This window comes from Camelina sativa, chromosome 17 (genome assembly GCF_000633955.1).
Source record: "Camelina sativa cultivar DH55 chromosome 17, Cs, whole genome shotgun sequence".
NCBI classification, from domain to species: domain Eukaryota; kingdom Viridiplantae; phylum Streptophyta; class Magnoliopsida; order Brassicales; family Brassicaceae; genus Camelina; species Camelina sativa.
This window is the reverse complement of record NC_025701.1, coordinates 4,289,043-4,308,755: the sequence shown is the minus strand read 5'-3', so window position 1 is coordinate 4,308,755 and position 19,713 is coordinate 4,289,043. Positions and strand designations below refer to the sequence as shown.

General features: G+C 39.8%; 3 protein-coding genes, 1 long non-coding RNA gene and 1 pseudogene across 4 annotated transcripts in view; 2 read left to right on the top strand and 3 right to left on the bottom strand.

The window, feature by feature from the left end:
* On the top strand, positions 452 to 3,122 carry LOC104755237. Its single transcript, XM_010477586.2, has 2 exons — positions 452 to 1,427; positions 2,251 to 3,122. Exons 1-2 carry the CDS (start codon positions 846 to 848, stop codon positions 2,890 to 2,892), a joined length of 1,224 nt encoding a protein of 407 aa, XP_010475888.1. The 5' UTR covers positions 452 to 845; the 3' UTR covers positions 2,893 to 3,122.
* LOC104759144 lies at positions 8,480 to 9,578 on the bottom strand (annotated as a pseudogene).
* On the bottom strand, positions 11,866 to 12,624 carry LOC104755236. Its single transcript, XR_762196.2, has 3 exons — positions 12,461 to 12,624; positions 12,170 to 12,352; positions 11,866 to 12,045 (listed from the first exon to the last, which is right to left on the bottom strand). It is a non-coding gene; the product is annotated as an uncharacterized LOC104755236 (long non-coding RNA).
* LOC104755235 (pentatricopeptide repeat-containing protein At1g10270-like) lies at positions 12,916 to 16,700 on the bottom strand. Its single transcript, XM_010477584.2, has 2 exons — positions 14,021 to 16,700; positions 12,916 to 13,164 (listed from the first exon to the last, which is right to left on the bottom strand). Exons 1-2 carry the CDS (start codon positions 16,564 to 16,566, stop codon positions 13,062 to 13,064), a joined length of 2,649 nt encoding a protein of 882 aa, XP_010475886.1. The 5' UTR covers positions 16,567 to 16,700; the 3' UTR covers positions 12,916 to 13,061.
* The window catches only part of LOC104759143 (protein FAR1-RELATED SEQUENCE 11-like), a 4,183-nt gene continuing 1,322 nt past the window's right edge, over positions 16,853 to 19,713 (top strand). Inside the window, exons 1-4 of the mRNA XM_019238838.1 lie at positions 16,853 to 17,158; positions 17,543 to 18,534; positions 18,682 to 19,125; positions 19,370 to 19,705. Of these exons, the coding sequence (XP_019094383.1) occupies positions 17,557 to 18,534; positions 18,682 to 19,125; positions 19,370 to 19,705 (1,758 nt within the window). The 5' untranslated portion in view covers positions 16,853 to 17,158; positions 17,543 to 17,556. The remainder of the gene's footprint in view (positions 17,159 to 17,542; positions 18,535 to 18,681; positions 19,126 to 19,369; positions 19,706 to 19,713) is intronic.

Below are 19,713 nucleotides of genomic sequence, written 5' to 3'. Positions count from 1 at the left end.
TCCACTATGCTTTACATTAAACTTGTATGTCATAAAAATGAAGAGACACATGACACAGTCCATGATTGGCTGAGTAAATTAATAACATTGAACTCCAAATATAAATTTGTAGAAATGTAACTGCAGTGTTAAAAAATAATCTATTAGGAGTATTAGATAATCTATAAGTTTGACTAATGGAAATCTAATTTATCTATAAAAAAATTGAAATGTCGGACCGAAGAGTTGACGAGCACTAAACCCACGTCAAAGGCAAAACGTGGGCCCACCGGCCCAATAACTTAAAAGCAACCTATAGGTTCTTCCCACCTGGCATGATCTTCGGAGTTTTTTGAACTCGTTATGTTTTCGACGTGGAGTTTTTTAAACTCAATTAATCTAATTAAACAAATCCGAATTAATTTTGTTCTTTTATATACGTATAATAAGATCAAAATCAACCACACAGACACAGACATAGACAGAGACATAGATTTATTATGGATTTCTAACTAGAAGAAACAAAAAACCAGATTTGTTTATGTTTCTTCTTCTTCCTCCTCAATTCTTTGATCTGTTTCAGTGCAGTCACCCGTTTCTCCACTTTATACGAATATACGTATTTCCCAGAGATCTTTAATTCCCATCTATTTATTTCCTTTTTTTCCCAAAATTTGATTTGATCCTTTGTTTCAAAATTAGGAAACTTTCTGAAAGGATATGGATTTGTGCTTGAAACAAACAGATTCTCTTTAAAATCATTCATATGAATGTTTCCCTAAAAACTTTAATTTTTTTTTGGGGAACAGTGTGAAGAGAAAAAAAGATTGGATTTTTATTTTTTGTTTTTCGTGAAAAAAAAAACAATGGCGAGAGGAGGGAAAGAGGAAGGAGAAAAGCATATAGGGTTACTAAAGCTGGCTCAAACGCTTTCGTTTTTGCTTATTTTCATGGCCGGAATCATCATCGGCCTCGCCGCTAGCTCTCACATCGATCGCTACTTCAATTCTTTGCCAAGGATGTTCTCGTCATCAACCCATCTACAGTTTTCGACTACTCCTGATTACTCCAATTGCACAGTCATCCACCGTGATTGTAACGACGAGAACGACGACGACGGAGGAGTCAAGGCGGAGAAACCAAAGGTTCGAGATTGTTGGAGCATTGATGGGTTTGTTCGGCCTGAGAATCTTAGTCATGGGATGAGTGATGATGAGCTGTTCTGGAGAGCTTCGATGGTTCCGGTGAAGGAAGAGTTTCCGTACGATAGGGTTCCTAAAGTGGCCTTCTTGTTTCTTACCAGAGGGCCTTTGCCTATGCTTCCGTTGTGGGAGAAGTTTTTTAAAGGCAATGAGAAGTATTTATCTGTTTACGTTCACACGCCTCCTGGATATGACATGAATGTCTCTCGTGATTCTCCGTTTTACGACCGCCAGATCCCTAGCCAGGTATGTTTTGATGCAGTACAGTGAATGTTGTTTGTGTCTTGTTTGTGTTTCTCTGTGGATTAGTACAAAACAAATACATAGTTTTCCCAGTGATTTACCTTTAGAATACAAGAACAGAGTATTGGATAAGTAGATGAGCTTTATAGTGCAGTCTTCCATTCTCTTTACCAACTCTCATGGGTCTTCTAGTTTATTCTTGTACTCTGGCATAATTAGCACATACGGGGTGTAGATATTTAGTCATTCTGGATCATAGATATCTAGTAGTTTAGAGAAACCACATGTAGATCTAGTCGGCATGAGAGAATCGAAGTTGCATTGGTGCGTGATTACATATTTAGGAAACTTTTTTAGGTTGGTGCTTAGGATTTGAACTTTTCAGTTGTTCTTTCATTTGGAGTTACATTTATTTATAGGTTGTGTATAGATGAAAATTTGTTACTCTTGCGCATTAGTTTGAGTTGGCCATCTATGTCTTATGCAGCTTCAAGTGGTGTGACACAGCCTTTAAAGTTCATGGGTAATTTTGCTATTATGTTATGATGTGGAACATAGCTGGTTTTAGAATTAGGACTGGGAACAACTTTATTCTCTTTCATTGTCTGGACATGTCGCTATGATCTTGGTAACTGCACAAGGCTTCCTTTTTCATGACACTGAAATCGGTTTTGTAATTTTCTTTGGTTGATGCAACCTGGTCCATCTCATACTCTGACAATACTTTGATGGATCATGAATAGTCTGTATTTCTATGCTAGATCTAGTCAAATCAAGAGAAACTGTTTTGTTTCTGATGGTTTTCTATACTTATAAAATTTTGCAGAAAGTTGAATGGGGATCGCCACTATTGACAGACGCAGAGAAGCGTGTTCTAGCCAACGCATTGCTGGACTTCTCAAATGAGCGTTTTGTGCTTCTCTCAGAGAGTTGTGTCCCAGTCTACAACTTTTCAACTGTCTACAATTACCTAATAAACTCTGCTTATAGTTTTGTGGACTCTTATGACGAGCCAACACGTTATGGACGTGGCCGTTACAGCCGGAAGATGCTCCCAGATATCAAACTCCATCACTGGCGGAAAGGGTCTCAGTGGTTTGAAGTAAACCGTAAAATCGCCATCTACATCATCTCAGACTCGAAATACTACTCATTATTCAAACAGTTCTGCAGACCAGCTTGTTACCCGGACGAGCATTACATCCCAACTTTCTTGAACATGTTTCACGGTTCAATGAACGCTAATAGAAGCGTGACATGGGTTGATTGGTCCATAGGCGGTCCGCATCCAGCTACATATGCTGCAGCTAATATCACAGAAGAGTTTCTACAGTCAATAAGGAAGAACGAGACGGATTGTCTTTACAATGACGAGCCAACTTCGTTATGCTTCCTATTTGCTCGCAAGTTCTCTCCTTCTGCCTTAGCTCCTCTTATGAATCTGAGCTCTACTGTCATGGGATTTTGAGAAAAACATAAATTCATTTCTTTCTTCTTCTTCTTTCTACTTTTTATAGGGATGAGATGAGGTTCTTCTACGATATATATATATTACACATAGGACTCTTTTTTCTTTATTTTTTGGTTATTATTAGTCTCCTTTGGTTATGATCTCTTCATTTTATTTTGGGGTTTTATAGAGATGATCGTAAAGGTCAAGCCTTTTTTTGTATGTAAGAGCTTTACTTGTGCCGCCGACCTGCAGAGCTAATCTAGTTTTATAGATTACGAATATACTATATTCTTTTTCATCACTTTTTGGAAGAAAATATATTTTAATGTTTTGATTAATGTTAGAAGCCATTGGAAACTTGAAGAGAACCATACACGATACAAGTGAAACAAAGGACAACGGTAGCAACAGTTTTACTTGGCTGTGTGTAACTGCACCGTTAAAATAAGGGGTACGATCGTGATTTAGAAAACCCCGTGAGATCCGAATCTTCCTTCTCTCAACAAATACCCTCTCATGGCCAGCCACCACACACAGATGTAGCCCTAAAATTTTTGTTTCTTGATACAACTTAAAAGACTACTGTTAGGTTGATAAAGTAGGGTTTTGATTAAGTGGTATCAAGGCCTATATAATGGTCTCTATTGATTAATGAGAAGGGAAGCCCCAAGAATTAATCGAGATAGAGAATTAGGGTTAATACATCTTTCTAAATTCTCAAGCAAAGAAAGGTTCATAACATTTCTATCTCGATAGGAGTCTATGGCAACGTACTACGGTAAGATCTCTCTCTCTTGTGCTCCAAGTCAATTCAAGTTGATCGGTCTGATGGTTTCCTAATTGTTTCGTCGTCCGTTTTGGCAGATGCTGACACGTGCGTCTTCTGGGACGTCGTTGATTTCCCAGTCCCTGAGGATCGCATGTTGGAGTCGTTTCGTAGTAAAGTCGAACGAGCGCTTCGGATGGAGGGGTATATTGGTAAACTGAAAATCCAGGCTTATGGTGGTGCAGATGCAGATAGGATGAATTTTCTCTGTGCCAAAATGGAGCTTGTACAACAAGGTGAACAAATTAATTCAAGTCCTCCGATCCTCTTTAATATATGTATTCATGATCCTCTTATATATGTATTTAATGTAAGACTTTGAACTCTCAAAGTGTTTAGGATCAGACAACAACAGATGTTACTCTGTTTTTTGTCTCTCTCTCTGTTTTTGTTTTACACTCAATATATTCTTCTCTCTTGTAATACTCGATTCTTGTAGACGAAAACCACACACATTTATTAGATATATAAACTGTATTTATAGGTTTACATGACACACTTTGACTAAGGGATACGTCTCTAGGAGACAACCCAATGTGAAGACACATACATACATGTGTAACTGTTTTGCAGTTAACGATTCTATTCGTATCTCTTCGGTGTGTGATACGAATAGTTTATACATAACACAAATCAATTACTTAACTATATAATATGCGACTCTTCTAAAGTAATAACATGAAGACTTTCACATTCAACACTCCTCCTTGATCATGGCTTCATCGTTACGCCTAGCTCTTCTCGTAGAACTCGAACATTGGCTTGTTTAAAGGTTTCGTCAATATGTCTGCTATTTGTAACTCTCCTGGACAGTACTCAAGCTTGATCAACCCATTCTGTTCAGCCTCTCGTACAAAATGATATTTGATGTCGATATGCTTGGTCCAACGATGTTGAACATGATTCTTCCCGATTGCAATCGCTGATTTGTTATCACATAAGATCGTTACACTCTTCTCTGTCTTGAAACCAATCTCATTCACCAACCTTTGTAACCATATTGCTTGGTTTGTTGCTGAGCAAACAACAATGTATTCCGCTTCGGCCATTGATTGAGCCACCGCCTTCAGCTTGCTAGAACTCCAACAAAATGAACCTGATCCGATCGTAAATACATAGCCACTTGTGCTCTTCTTGTCCTCAACTGATCCGCCCCAATCACTATCAGAAAATCCAACCAACTCTGGTTCTTCAACTTGCTTGAATTGAATCCCGTACGTCAAAGTACTGTTGACGTATCTAAGAACCTGTTTGGCTTCTTGAAGATGTTGCTTTAGTGGAGATGTCATGTAGTGAGACAAATAAGAACTCAATATTCTAACAGTGATCGTATTGTAAACTGTAACAAGTTTCACATAAATAAAAGTTTCAGTTTTGTTCTCTTTATCTTCTTAAAAGAGAAGAGACTTTGTCTCTTGCTCTGTTTTGTTTTGTTTCTCTTCTTCTTCCTCTCAATATTCTAACATGGTATTAGAGCTTATGTTGGTCTGGGAGCCTGTCCAAGCAAAAATATTTCAGTTTCGTTCTTGTCTTCTCCAAAAGAGAAGAGACAAAGCCTCTTGCTCTGTTTCTTTTCTCCTTCCTCTCAATATTCTAATAGTTATCGTATTGTAAACTGTAACAAGTTTCACATAAATAAAAGTTTCATTTTCGTTCTCTTTATCTTCTTAAAAGAGAAGAGACTTTGTCTCTTGCTTTGTTTTGTTATCTTTCTCTTCTTCTTCCTCTCAATATTCTAACATGGCATCAGAGCTTATGTTGGTCTTGGAGCCTGTCCAAGCAAAAATATTTCAATTTCGTTCTTGTCTTCTCCAAAAGAGAAGAGACAAAGTCTCTTGCTCTGTTTCTTTTTTTCTTCCTCTCAATATTCTAACAATGATCGTATTGTAAACTGTAACAAGTTTCACATAAATAAAAGTTTCAGTTTCGTTCTCTTTATCTTCTTAAAAGATAAGAGACTTTGTCTCTTGCTCTGTTTTGTTCTGTTTCTCTTCTTCTTCCTCTCAATATTCTAACATGGTATCAGAGCTTATGTTGGTCTTGGAGCCTGTCCAAGCAAAAATATTTCATTTTCGTTCTTGTCTTCTCCAAAAGAGAAGAGACAAAGTCTCTTGCTCTGTTTCTTTTCTTCTTCCTCTCAATATTCTAACAGTGATCGTATTGTAAACTGTAACAAGTTTCACATAAATATTAGTTTCAGTTTCGTTCTCTTTATCTTCTTAAAAGAGAAGAGACTTTGTTTCGTGCTTTGTTTTGTTCTATTTCTCTTCTTCTTCCTCTTAATATTCTAACATGGTATCAGAGCTTATGTTGGTTTGGAACCTGTCCAAGCAAAAATATTTCAAATTTGTTCTTGTCTTCTCCAAAAGAGAAGAGACAAAGTCTCGTGCTCTGTTTCTTTTCTTCTTCCTCTCAATATTCTAACAGTGATCGTATTGTACACTGTAACAAGTTTCACATAAATAAAAGTTTCAGTTTCGTTCTCTTTATCTTCTTAAAAGAGAAGAGACTTTGTCTCTTGCTCTGTTTTGTTCTGTTTCTCTTCTTCTTCCTCTCAATATTCTATCATGGTATCAGAGCTTATGTTGGTCTTGGAGCCTGTTCAAGCAAAAAAAAAAAAAAACTTCCACTGCAAGAAGAAGAGAAAGATGGAGACAACAAATCAAGGGTGGGAAGAAAAGAAGAATGAAAGAGGAAAAGATGGTGGTACCATCAACCTTCACAAACAGAACCTTCAAGAAGAAGGGCTACAAAGGGAAGAAGAAAAAAAAGGAAATCTTCTCAAAATGAAATGGAGTAAACAAGTGTGGAGTTGGAGTTGAGAAACTTGTTCGAAGAATACGTGAAGAAGATTCACGCACTGCACAAATGGTGAGGTTACACAGATAACCAAAGAAGAGACGTCACAGAGACGTGATGGTGATCAAAGAGTGATACCAAGCAATAAAGGAGGATGCTTACCTCATAAAAAAATGGAGCAGGAGCCGGTTGAAGAGATAACCGAAGACGACGTGGAGGAGATTCACGCGTAAGGCGTCATGGAGACGTAATGGTGATCAAATGGGAGATACCAAGCACTAAGGGAGGATGCTTACCTCAGGAAAAAAATGGAGCACTTTATGGTGATCAATAGGAGACACCAAGCACAAGCACTAAAGGATGATGCTTACCTCATAGAAAAAAATGGAGCATAAACCGGTTGATAAGATAACCGAAGAAGACGTGAAAACGTTTCACGCACGAGATGTCATGGAGACATGAATCTGATGGTGTTCAAAAGGAAACACCAAGCCAAAAAAAAAGAGCTGCTTACCTAAGAGAGAAAAGGGAGAAGCAGGCACTTGCAAAAGGGAAAGGGAATATCCAAGTGATGACAAGCCAAGGAGAGAAGATCATCAAAGAGGTGTTTCTAGTGCCGAACTTAGCAAGAAATTTTTGAAGAGTTAATCAAAGGAAGAGACTAAGCAAGAAAAGAAGCTGAGTTCACGCACAGTTTTGGTGAAAGGCCAAATTTGGTGATCAAAAGGACACCAAAAAGAAAAATCAAAATGTTCATTGAGAAGAGAGTGAGTGGAAAAAGGTTGCTAGAACAATTGGAGGAGCGTGACAGAAGATCACAGAGTACACGTGATGAAGTTCACTTGGAGAAAATTTAAAATATATGTGAAGAAGGCTGGCAGGTTTAATGAACAAGACGGTGAACATTTCCATAAGCTTGTCGCTCAAATAATATGATGAGCGTATGAGGCTTGAAGATGAAGAAGATACGCATATGTTGTGACACTTGGGAAAGAGAAAAGTCCAATCAAAAGAGTTGAAGATTTGAGACACAAGGTTTTAGACCATAACTCAATTAAGGGGGACTATTAGTTTGTAATTGAGTTTGGTCTTATTATGTTTTATAATTAGATAAATTAAAGTGTCTGTAACCAACGGTTACCAACGGTTACGACCGTACGACTTGTATATAACTGTGGTGTGTTGTAAAACAAAAGAGTAACAAGTTTCACATAAATAAAAGTTTCAATTTCGTTTTCTTTATCTTCTTAAAAGACAAGAGACTTTGTCTCTTGCTCTGTTTTGTTTCTAACATTTAATAATGCATTTCGCAGCGGCTGAAAAACATGTGAGACTCAGACCAAGTTTATCGGTAGTATGTTAGTAGGGGGTTGTTAAATTTTATATGAATTAATTGTGTGTTTTTTAAAATATAAGAACCCATGATCTCTTAGATAAAATTTTCTTATTTATTGGTAGGTTCTTATTTTGGGTCTCTAATTTTTTAAAATATTGTTTTTTAAAATTTTTAAATTTTAATTAAAATAAAAGTGGTATAAATGTATAATTTTTTTTGGTTAATAAAATGTAGAAACCAAAAAAACAAAGTATTGTTCGGTTTAGTAAATACACAGTTTCGGTTTTCATTTGAATCGGTTTAGTAGAAAGGGACAAGAGAAACACAGCAACGTCTATGTAACTGAGTGAGATACTGTCACACAAAACTTGATAAGCAGCAGAGCACATTCATAATTCTGTAGACACAAACTGTAAATGACTAACGAAAACATCATCATTCACCATCAAGTATCAACATTATATCTATTGTGTTCACTCCTATAGTCCTATCCAAAACAATCATATTGTATACCAAAGAAAGTACTACACACTTATCGTCCACAATAGATGTCGAGTTTAACCAAGAGACAGACAGTGGTAAAGACTATAGCTGTGAGGAACTCACACTCAAGTCTGTGTTGTAAGTTGTAACTAATCATCTCTTAAACCATCATTTCATTCTTATGTTTCTGTCATTACTCATAATAGAACTCAAGTTGGGATTATTCTCCAATCTCCATGAAAAAGAAGCATTTACATAACATGAAAAGATCAACAATAACACTATCATCCATGGGACTGATGATCATAACAAAACAACAGTTATAAAACTGGAGCAGAGCGATGTGGTTTATTCAAAGTTCCAACTGGCTATGCATCTCCAATATAGTCTTAGCCGACTTCTGCAGCTTCTCAGACTCATCATCAGTCATATGCACATTGGTCACAGCGACCACACCATTGCGTCCAAGCAAAGCCGGGAGGCTGAGGAAGACATCACCCCCATCGACACCATAAAAGCCACGAGCAAGAACCGTGACAGGATGGATCTTGCGCTGGTCACGGAGAATAGTGCGAGCCAGATTAGCAAAGAATAACCAATGGCCCAAGAAGTGTAACCCTTGAGTCCAATGACTTCATAGGCGCTACCAACTACGCTTTGGTGGATGTCCTCAAGGGTTTGTTTCTCGTAAGCAATCTGTTGCTTCTCTAGAAAACTTAGGACAAGAATCCCTCCAACACTTATGCTCGACCACAATGCCACCGAGCTGTCTCCATGCTCTCCGACAATAAATGCTTACACAAAACCAACTGATCGTCTCAAGTCTCAACAATCCATTATGATCATCGGAGCTATTATCACCTGATCAGTGATCACTCCTTAATTGCAGTATAAAACCACTAAAGCATAGGTTTTTATCATACAAAATCACTCCTTAATCAGTATTTACCAAAAAGCACAAACCTTTTATCAATCATCTAATCCCAATTGAAACTAAAAGAAAATATAAAATTGAAGCTCCAACACAAAACTGACCTGTACGTCCTGAGCATTAACGTCGAGATGATCTGCGATTAAGAATCTAAACCGAGAAGAATCGAGGTTAGTACCAGATCCAAGCACCCGATTCACCGGGAAACCAGAGAGTTTCCAAGCAACGTAAGTCAAAACATCAACAGGATTAGAGGCAATGATCAAGATAGAGTCAGGGGAAGCTTTAGCGAGTGGAGGGATGATATGGCGGAAGAGAGCAACGGATCACATGGTTCTCAAGAACCCTAATCCCTTTAAACCATCACTTATCAATCGGATAATACTACAACCAACCCACCATAAACTAAACACAAACATTACAAATCGGATCAAAGAACCCTAATTTTTGAAGAACAAACCAAGAACCCTAATTTCTAGAACAAACATCAAACAACCCTAATTTCAAGCAGATCTCTGCCGATTCAAATCGAGACTTTGAACGGGAGAGAAAGAGAGAAGTTTATCGGGAGAGAAAGAGAGAAAGAGAGAAAATTAATCTCGTTTGTGGGGAAAATTTTTTTTTTTCCCTTTTCTATTATTCTGTTGGCCAACGAAAATTTGACACGTTGCAGTCTCTTATGAACGATTTCGGGTTGTAATATAAGAGAGTCTCTTCTTAATTAACCCACCAAAAATCTAACACCCCCCCGATAAACATGCCCTCAGTAGGATGCAACTGGACATACTTTACTGGCCATTCCGTTGTTATCATGACGAACTAGAACATAACGAGACAAACTTCCTCGTAGTTGCTAAAGACATCCGAGGGAAGATACGGGTTTTCACAATCTTCTTGAAACTTTGACATCCAGAGGTTACAATGNTGACTACCATCAAGGAAGGTGCAGGTTTTAAATTAGGCCAAGGGATCCAGTGCCCAGAAAGCAGCGTCTACTAATATCTTAGAAAGTCTCCAATNAACTGCAGCCTTAGTATGGCGTTGGACAAATCTGTTCGATGGTCGCTTTCCTATCNATTAGAGGCAATGATCAAGATAGAGTCAGGGGAAGCTTTAGCGAGTGGAGGGATGATATGGCGGAAGAGAGCAACGGATCACATGGTTCTCAAGAACCCTAATCCCTTTAAACCATCACTTATCAATCGGATAATACTACAACCAACCCACCATAAACTAAACACAAACATTACAAATCGGATCAAAGAACCCTAATTTTTGAAGAACAAACCAAGAACCCTAATTTCTAGAACAAACATCAAACAACCCTAATTTCAAGCAGATCTCTGCCGATTCAAATCGAGACTTTGAACGGGAGAGAAAGAGAGAAGTTTATCGGGAGAGAAAGAGAGAAAGAGAGAAAATTAATCTCGTTTGTGGGGAAAATTTTTTTTTTTCCCTTTTCTATTATTCTGTTGGCCAACGAAAATTTGACACGTTGCAGTCTCTTATGAACGATTTCGGGTTGTAATATAAGAGAGTCTCTTCTTAATTAACCCACCAAAAATCTAACACCCCCCCGATAAACATGCCCTCAGTAGGATGCAACTGGACATACTTTACTGGCCATTCCGTTGTTATCATGACGAACTAGAACATAACGAGACAAACTTCCTCGTAGTTGCTAAAGACATCCGAGGGAAGATACGGGTTTTCACAATCTTCTTGAAACTTTGACATCCAGAGGTTACAATGTTTTCCTGGTAGTGCCTGATGACGTCCCTCTGGAACAAGTGCCACGTACTGAAACTGCAGCCTTAGTATGGCGTTGGACAAATCTGTTCGATGGTCGCTTTCCTATCCTAGACTATCTTGGTCCGGATACATCAAGTGATGAGGAGGATTGTGATGAGGAGGATTCTGAGAAACGTTTACGTGATGGTCCGGATTCCTCAGGTGATGAGGGGGCCAAACGTCAGAGGAAAGGTGATGATGGTGGTTCTCCCATGATAGTTGAAGTTGGAAGCAAAGACATGAATGTCATATAAAACATTAGCCTCTAACGGATGTTGTTTGTATCGATTTTGTTTTCGTGTGGCTATCTATCTATCCTCTGATTTCATGACGATTTCGGATTTTGTTTTATTTGTAATATTTGTAATAATATCTAATGTCATATAAATGCTTCAAATCTGTTTGGTATACGAATGCTGTAGAATCCTATTATTCCTATCTTAAGTTGCATAACCCGCATTTGCACATTTTACTCATGTCGTATATGGAAAGAGAAGACGTCAAAAAGACATTTTAAAACCATGTTCTGTACACAAAACAGAGTTTAAAGACGACAACAAAGATAACGAGAAGTACGTTTCATACACAAAAACCAAAAGCCTTTTGATATATAAAAAGAAGCAAAACATTATTGTCGATGGAGCCATGCATGCATCAGATCCTCCTAAAAAAGTTGGCAGGCGATGGTTTTACTCGAGCTGTTAGCTTTTTAAAATCGGTGCGGGAAATAGGCTTTCCTCCCTCAAGTAGGCTTGTCCAATACCATGCAAAATTTACCTTAGGAATTCCCAGTTTTTCTGGGCAGCAATCATCGGGCAGTACTAAGAAAATTTGGAAAGTTAAATTATACAAATTTTGGAGAAAATCCACGAACTCCGTTTGTTGGTCGCAGTTCTTTGTGACTACCATCAAGGAAGGTGCAGGTTTTAAATTAGGCCAAGGGATCCAGTGCCCAGAAAGCAGCGTCTACTAATATCTTAGAAAGTCTCCAATATTTATCGCCTGGAAATGCATATCAACAACAACGGAGGAGATCTCTCTAGGTTACATACACAATTTTATTATATAAGAAAAGAAAAAATTAAAATAAAAGTGTTTTTTTATAAAATGAAAAAGGGAATCTCACTATTCTGTACGAAGGTGAACCCGTCTTGAGGCGGAAAGGGATTCGTCTAACAGCCATAAGCCGTGATTGACAACTCACCAGTATAACCCTCTTCCCGCAGAACAGAACCAACAATATCACGAATACTGCGACCCTCAGGGACTGGGAAATCCATCAAGTCCCATAAGACGCATATTTTAGCATCTGCATACACAAAAATATCGGAAAACGCATAAACAATTACGAAACTGAAGAAGAAAAAACGATCGGCGGCTAGTTATACATGCCAGATGCAAGAGATACAGATCTTACCGTTGGGACCTCTGTTCATGATTGGTTTCTACTACGGAGTTCGAGACGATACGAAGGAAATATTAGGGCTAATATTCTTGGAAGACTTTGGATCCTAGTTTATCAACGGGTTTTATCGTCTAATACTAGGGTTAATGTTTCTGAAACGAACCCCTTTTTCACCTCCCTTCAAACTTTTTTTTAGTTGGAGTTAAAAAAAAAAATTTGGATTCACTAGGACGAGTGAACCCCTTTTTCACCTCCCTTCAATTGACCAATGCAAATTTGACGTGTAATACTATACTTTATATATAAATAAAGAAACAGAACAAATGTAGCTTTAACGTCGGTGTTGACGCCAACAGAAACGTCTTCTCTTTTTGATCGAGTTACTGATTATGAATTCCATTTCTCTTTAGAAGCTATCGGACACTTGAAGATAAACCATACATACATGTGAAACAAGGACAACCATCAACGATCAATAAAAACGTATTAGATTATGATGTTGATCCTTAAATAATTAAATAATACTAGAGTTTGCAAAAATTGCGACCACAAAGCAAAAAAGGCAATTTAACTATGAGGCGAATGATGGTGCAGAAGAAGCGAGTTTGTCGAACTAGTTCCCCAACTCCGCTACCTTCTTTTCATCTCTGTCTTGCAACTCATGGGAGGACCCTGACTCCTGTTGTTGAGGGAGATGACTGTCCACAGACTGTGACCACTGTGACTGCTNTCAAGTCCCATAAGACGCATATTTTAGCATCTGCATACACAAAAATATCGGAAAACGCATAAACAATTACGAAACTGAAGAAGAAAAAACGATCGGCGGCTAGTTATACATGCCAGATGCAAGAGATACAGATCTTACCGTTGGGACCTCTGTTCATGATTGGTTTCTACTACGGAGTTCGAGACGATACGAAGGAAATATTAGGGCTAATATTCTTGGAAGACTTTGGATCCTAGTTTATCAACGGGTTTTATCGTCTAATACTAGGGTTAATGTTTCTGAAACGAACCCCTTTTTCACCTCCCTTCAAACTTTTTTTTAGTTGGAGTTAAAAAAAAAAATTTGGATTCACTAGGACGAGTGAACCCCTTTTTCACCTCCCTTCAATTGACCAATGCAAATTTGACGTGTAATACTATACTTTATATATAAATAAAGAAACAGAACAAATGTAGCTTTAACGTCGGTGTTGACGCCAACAGAAACGTCTTCTCTTTTTGATCGAGTTACTGATTATGAATTCCATTTCTCTTTAGAAGCTATCGGACACTTGAAGATAAACCATACATACATGTGAAACAAGGACAACCATCAACGATCAATAAAAACGTATTAGATTATGATGTTGATCCTTAAATAATTAAATAATACTAGAGTTTGCAAAAATTGCGACCACAAAGCAAAAAAGGCAATTTAACTATGAGGCGAATGATGGTGCAGAAGAAGCGAGTTTGTCGAACTAGTTCCCCAACTCCGCTACCTTCTTTTCATCTCTGTCTTGCAACTCATGGGAGGACCCTGACTCCTGTTGTTGAGGGAGATGACTGTCCACAGACTGTGACCACTGTGACTGCTGATGGGTAGCTGTCTGATTAGGCCACTGTTGCTGTCCTGTCCACGCTGACTGCTGGCCAGGTGTCTGGTTAGCCCACTGCTGCTGAACGGTTGTCTGATTACCCCACCCTTGTTGCTGGCTGGTTGTCTGATTAGCCCATGGTTGCTGCTGGGTAGGAGTTTGATTGGGCCATGATTGCTGATGACCACTATTCTGATTGGCCACTGGTTGCTGCTGGTTAGCCCATGATTGCTGATGACCAGTGTTGTGATGACCCCACTGTTGCTGCTGGCTAGGCGTCTGATTACCCCACTGTTGCTGCTGGCCAGGCGTCTGATTAGCCACTGGTTTCTGCTCGCCAGGCGTCTGATTAGCCCATGGATGTTGATGACCTGAAGGACATGACCAACCCTGATGCTGAGACCAAGATTGCTGCTGTTGATATCCCGGTGTCTGACTCGACCATGATGGTGGCTGTTGCCCTGCAGTCTGATTAGACCATGATTGCTGCTGCTGGTTAACCGAAGTGTTAGACCAAGACGGATTCTGGCCAAGATTAGCCTTGTAAGTTCCTCCTGCTGTTTGACCACCATTGGCCCAACCTGAATTAGAATTCCCCGCCCCTTGGCTCGTCCATGGTGTCCTGTCTCTAGGCTGCTGAGGAGCTGCAGGTGTGGTTCCATGCACGGCTGATACACTAGGTGCAGTGTTACCAGATTGCCCTGGGTTTCTCACCGGCCGGGCAACCGAATTTAAAATCTTCTCAATCTCCTCACGACGCCCTGCTTTCTCAGAAATCTCAACGACGAATTCCCGCAGCACAGGAGTAACCCCAACATTATGTCCAATCATCTGACCAATAATGTCCTTGGCTTGGTCAAGTGCACCACCATCACAAAGACCTCTAACCACCACATCATAAACCGAAGGGTCTGGTTTCGGTTCCCTCTCTCCCATCTTAGTCAAAACTTCAGCAGATTCCGTAAGCTTACCATTCTTAATCAGCTCGCCAAAGACCCTCGTACCAAAATCAGCAACCACCCTTAGATTCACATCAACCATCCTGTTCAACATCTTGACAGCATCATCGATTCTCTCTGCCTTGAGATAAGCATCAATCATTGCTCTATGGCTTGGAGCATCAGCAGGCAAACCTTTGGATACACCTTCAGAAAAGAACCTTTCAGCCTCTGTTAACATCCCTTGTTCACAGAACCTCGTTACTATGTTACAGTAACCTACATAATCCATCACAAACGGTTTGGAGGTGGGCTTACTCCCGACCTTCTTGAACGTATTAATAGCTTCGTCAAACTCTCCCATCTTGAAACATTCATTGACCATTATACTAATCGTCTCCGAATTCACAGAAAGGATATTAGGAGGAGTGTGATTATCCAACATCTCATTGAACAAAGCCCAAGCTTCAGCCTTCTTACCATACTTAAGAAAAACCTCCAAAAGTACATTACCAGTTGGCGGATGCATTCTAAATTTCTTATCTAACAAAGACCTGTACGACTCAATAGCTTCCTTATCATTTCCTTTCTCGAACCAGTACTCCATAAAGGTCGCATTCACAATCCCATCATAAACAGTACACTTAGACTTCAACTCATCAAAGAACTCATTAGCCTTATCCAAATCACCAAGGTCCAAATACCCCTTAATGAGATTACTGTACACAACCGAATCCGCAGCTTGACCTTTACTCAACATCTCCCTTAACAAACTCGCAGCATCTTCAATCCTTCCAGCTTGAACCAAACCTTTAGTCAAATGTCTATAAGTAACTGAAGACGGAGCAAAAGGAGCATGAGCTATTATGTGGCGGTACACTTCAAGAGCTTCATCCACATGCCCTTCGTCACAATGAGCGTTGATGATCTGATTGTAAGAGACTACATTGGGAACGATCTTAGACTGCTTGAAGAAATGCTGAAACAGAGAAATCGATTCACTGTAACGCTTGGCTCGGTACATAGCGGCGATGATGGCGTTACAAGTGAACACGGTGGGTCTCGTATTGGAAAACACAGACTGGCGAGCGAGGCGTGAAGCAGCGTCGAGATCCGATGCTCTAATCAGTGACTGGACTCTGTTGTGAAGGTTAAGCCTTGCCCCGACGAGTGCGGAGGTCGAATCGGGAAGCCGTGGCGCGTTGGGATCACGTCTTGGGGCAGGAGCTGAAGGATCTCTTCGTAGAGCGTGAAGTGGAGGTTCAATTCGTAGACGACGTTTGAGACGGCGGCGTTCAGCTGCGGCTTCTTCGGCTGATGAGAAGGTCATGTTACGCCGCATCGGTGGATATGGAATCGGAGAGATATGATGATTCTGAGGAATCTGGAATTGAGAAGTATCATTGGCTAAAATTGGATTAGGGTTTGGGTTTGGGTTCGTCTCTGAAACCTGATTGTTACCAGTGTTCGTTTCATTTTCCGGGGAATTTGAGATGTGGTGGATTCGTTGGTGGAGAAACGAGATCGAAATAGGGCTACGAGTAGTGGTGGTCGTGGTGGTGGAGAGACGGCGGAGGAGGTGATTGAGAGACATGGTGGAAGTAAAATGATTTAGGGTTTTAGATGTTAGAGGTAGAAGAAGACAATGGTGGGACTTGACTTGGGAGTAGTAAGACCAAAGCTCTCTCGTAGCTTAAACCCTTGGATGTGAAGAAATGGTACTACTGTATTAACAAAAACAAAAAATTAACTTAAAACGACAGCGTTTTAGTGATTTACTTTGAAGGGGACTGTTTGGTAATACGTGTAATGTTATTCTGAAAGACGAATAGAGAGAAGGCGTAAGATAACAAGATGCGCAGGGGAAAGGAATAGGATTATTGTCACCTCCCTGCGCAAATTAGGGCTTCTCCTTCGCAAGACTGTGTGTGTGTGTGTGTGTGTTCGTTCACTCCCTACCTTAAAATCAGTACTCTCTCTCTCTCTCTCTGTCACTCTCCATCTCTATCTTTTGCAACTTCTCTGTTTCTATTCTCTTGACGCATTTGTATGAATTAGTCTTTGTTTTAAGAAGATGAACGAAATTTTGGTGATTTCAAGAACAGCGATTCTCCAGTTTCAAATTTCTTCCTCGGTTTATCGAATGCCCATCTTGTGATGACCGTTGTTGTTCAGCATCCAAAAATGTGCTTAGCTCGGAAAATTCGAATTCAGTAGCTTCGAAATCTCTGAAATTACTTCAATAAAAATTCAATCTTTATACGAGACTTTTGAATTTTGAAGTCTTTCTTAGCTTCCTACTCATGAGTTTGGAACTTGTTATCGATGTAGCAGTGGCATTGTGATTTCTTATGTATTTAATTGGTTGTTTTCCACATTCATCTGTATTCCGAAAGGCGATAACTTTATCTGTATACTTTGTCATCTTTAAACATTTATATCAGTGCTCTTTGAATGAATTCGTTTTCAGTTATGTGATGAGAGAATTAGTTGTACTATTTTCGAGTAGGCACATTACTTTTTATTTCCTGCTCAATAAGATAAAAGTGTTGTTGTTATGTGTTTGTCAGGCAGAGTGCTGAAAATGTCGGATGATGCTGGACAGATGTTGCTCATCTATGATGATCCCTCAGATCAGAGATCACTGTCTTTGGACGATGCTAGTAGTTCTGAGGAATCTCCAGACGGGACTACCCTCTCTTTAGAAGCAGTTCACGATGCCATTCCATACAACGGACAGAGGTTCCTTACGCATGATGCTGCTTACGAGTTCTACAGTACGTTTGCTAAGCGTTGCGGGTTCTCCATACGTCGTCACAGGACAGAAGGCAAAGACGGAATTGGCAAAGGACTCACCAGGCGGTACTTTGTTTGCCATCGTGCTGGTAACACACCTGTCAAAACTCTTAGTGAAGGTAAACCACAGAGAAACAGAAGATCTTCTCGTTGCGGTTGTCAAGCATACTTGAGGATCAGTAAAATTACTGAGTTAGGTTCAACGGAATGGCTTGTTACGGGTTTCGCTAATCACCACAATCATGAACTCCTAGAACCAAATCAAGTTCGTTTTCTTCCTGCATATAGGTCCATATCAGATGCAGATAAAAGTAGGATTTTGATGTTTTCAAAGACTGGAATTTCAGTTCAGCAGATGATGAAGCTCTTGGAGCTTGAGAAGTGTGTCGAGCCTGGCTTTTTACCATTCACTGAGAAGGATGTCAGAAATTTGCTTCAGTCATTCAAGAAACTTGATCCTGATGATGAGAACATCGATTTCTTGAGGATGTGCCAAAGTATAAAGGAGAAAGACCCTAACTTTAAGTTCGAGTTTACTCTAGATGCAAATGACAAGTTGGAAAACATTGCCTGGTCATATGCTTCTTCCATTCAGTCATATGAAATCTTTGGAGATGCTGTAGTTTTCGATACAACACATCGCTTAAGTGCAGTTGAGATGCCACTTGGAATATGGGTTGGAGTTAATAACTATGGTGTGCCTTGCTTCTTTGGTTGTGTGCTTTTACGGGAGGAAAATTTGAGATCGTGGTCGTGGGCACTACAGGTAACACAATGGCACACTAAGCTGATTAAGCTCTTTTTCCACTTATTTCTGTTTTAAATCCTTGGCAATTGTCTGTGGGTAGGGCGAAGAAGCAAAACTATTTGTATTTGTACTCTGACATTCTTTTATTTTTGTCTCATATGCAAGGCATTCACAGGGTTCATGAATGGGAAGGCACCTCAAACGATATTAACAGACCATAATATGTGTCTCAAAGAAGCCATAGCTGGAGAGATGCCAACCACTAAGCATGCACTCTGCATATGGATGGTTGTTGGAAAGTTTCCATCCTGGTTTAATGCTGGTCTTGGGGAGCGGTACAACGACTGGAAATCTGAATTTTATCGCCTCTACCATCTGGAATCCGTTGAGGAGTTTGAGTTGGGTTGGAGAGACATGGTGAACTCTTTTGGACTGCACACTAACAGACACATAAACAACTTGTATGCCTCACGTTCCATGTGGTCTTTACCATATTTGAGAAGTCATTTTTTAGCTGGAATGACTTTGACTGGCCGATCCAAAGCTATTAACGCCTTCATACAGAGGTTCTTGAGCGCACAAACCCGGCTAGCTCACTTCGTAGAACAAGTGTGTTTTCTTCTCCTTCTGATAGTGTTTATTCATTGCTGGTCTGGATGAAATCTTCTGAATTGGAACTGAATTTGTTACTCATATTAAGAAGAGGGCAATGGATAGTGAAGTGAGCCTTTTCAAGCTCTTAGGCCGTCTATGCATTAACGGGTCAAGCATTTATTTTTGGGGTTTATGCATTTAATCTCATGAAATATAACTGTACGTGTGTTGACTTTGCTAGTTATGGGTGAATATGCAGGTGGCTGTTGCTGTGGATTTCAAAGACCAAGCTACAGAACAGCAAACAATGCAGCAGAATCTTCAAAACATTAGCCTAAAAACTGGAGCCCCCATGGAATCTCACGCAGCCTCGGTCCTCACTCCTTTCGCGTTCTCCAAGCTCCAAGAACAGCTTGTGCTTGCAGCTCACTATGCATCGTTCCAGATGGATGACGGGTATCTCGTGAGGCACCACACAAAACTGGATGGAGGAAGAAAAGTCTATTGGGTTCCACAAGAAGGCATCATAAGCTGCAGTTGCCAACTGTTTGAGTTCTCTGGGTTCCTCTGCAGGCACGCACTCCGTGTTCTCTCTACCGGAAA

Excerpts from the sequence above, each read along its gene's own strand:
- LOC104755235 (XM_010477584.2), bottom strand. The coding sequence starts at position 16,566 with ATGTCTCTCAATCACCTCCTCCGCCGTCTCTCCACCACCACGACCACC. Across the intron at positions 13,165-14,020 it reads ACCCATCAGCAGTCACAGTG|GTCACAGTCTGTGGACAGTC; the intron begins GTCACAGTCTGT and ends GCAGTCACAGTG.
- LOC104755237 (XM_010477586.2), top strand. The coding sequence starts at position 846 with ATGGCGAGAGGAGGGAAAGAGGAAGGAGAAAAGCATATAGGGTTACTA. Across the intron at positions 1,428-2,250 it reads ACCGCCAGATCCCTAGCCAG|AAAGTTGAATGGGGATCGCC; the intron begins GTATGTTTTGAT and ends AAAATTTTGCAG.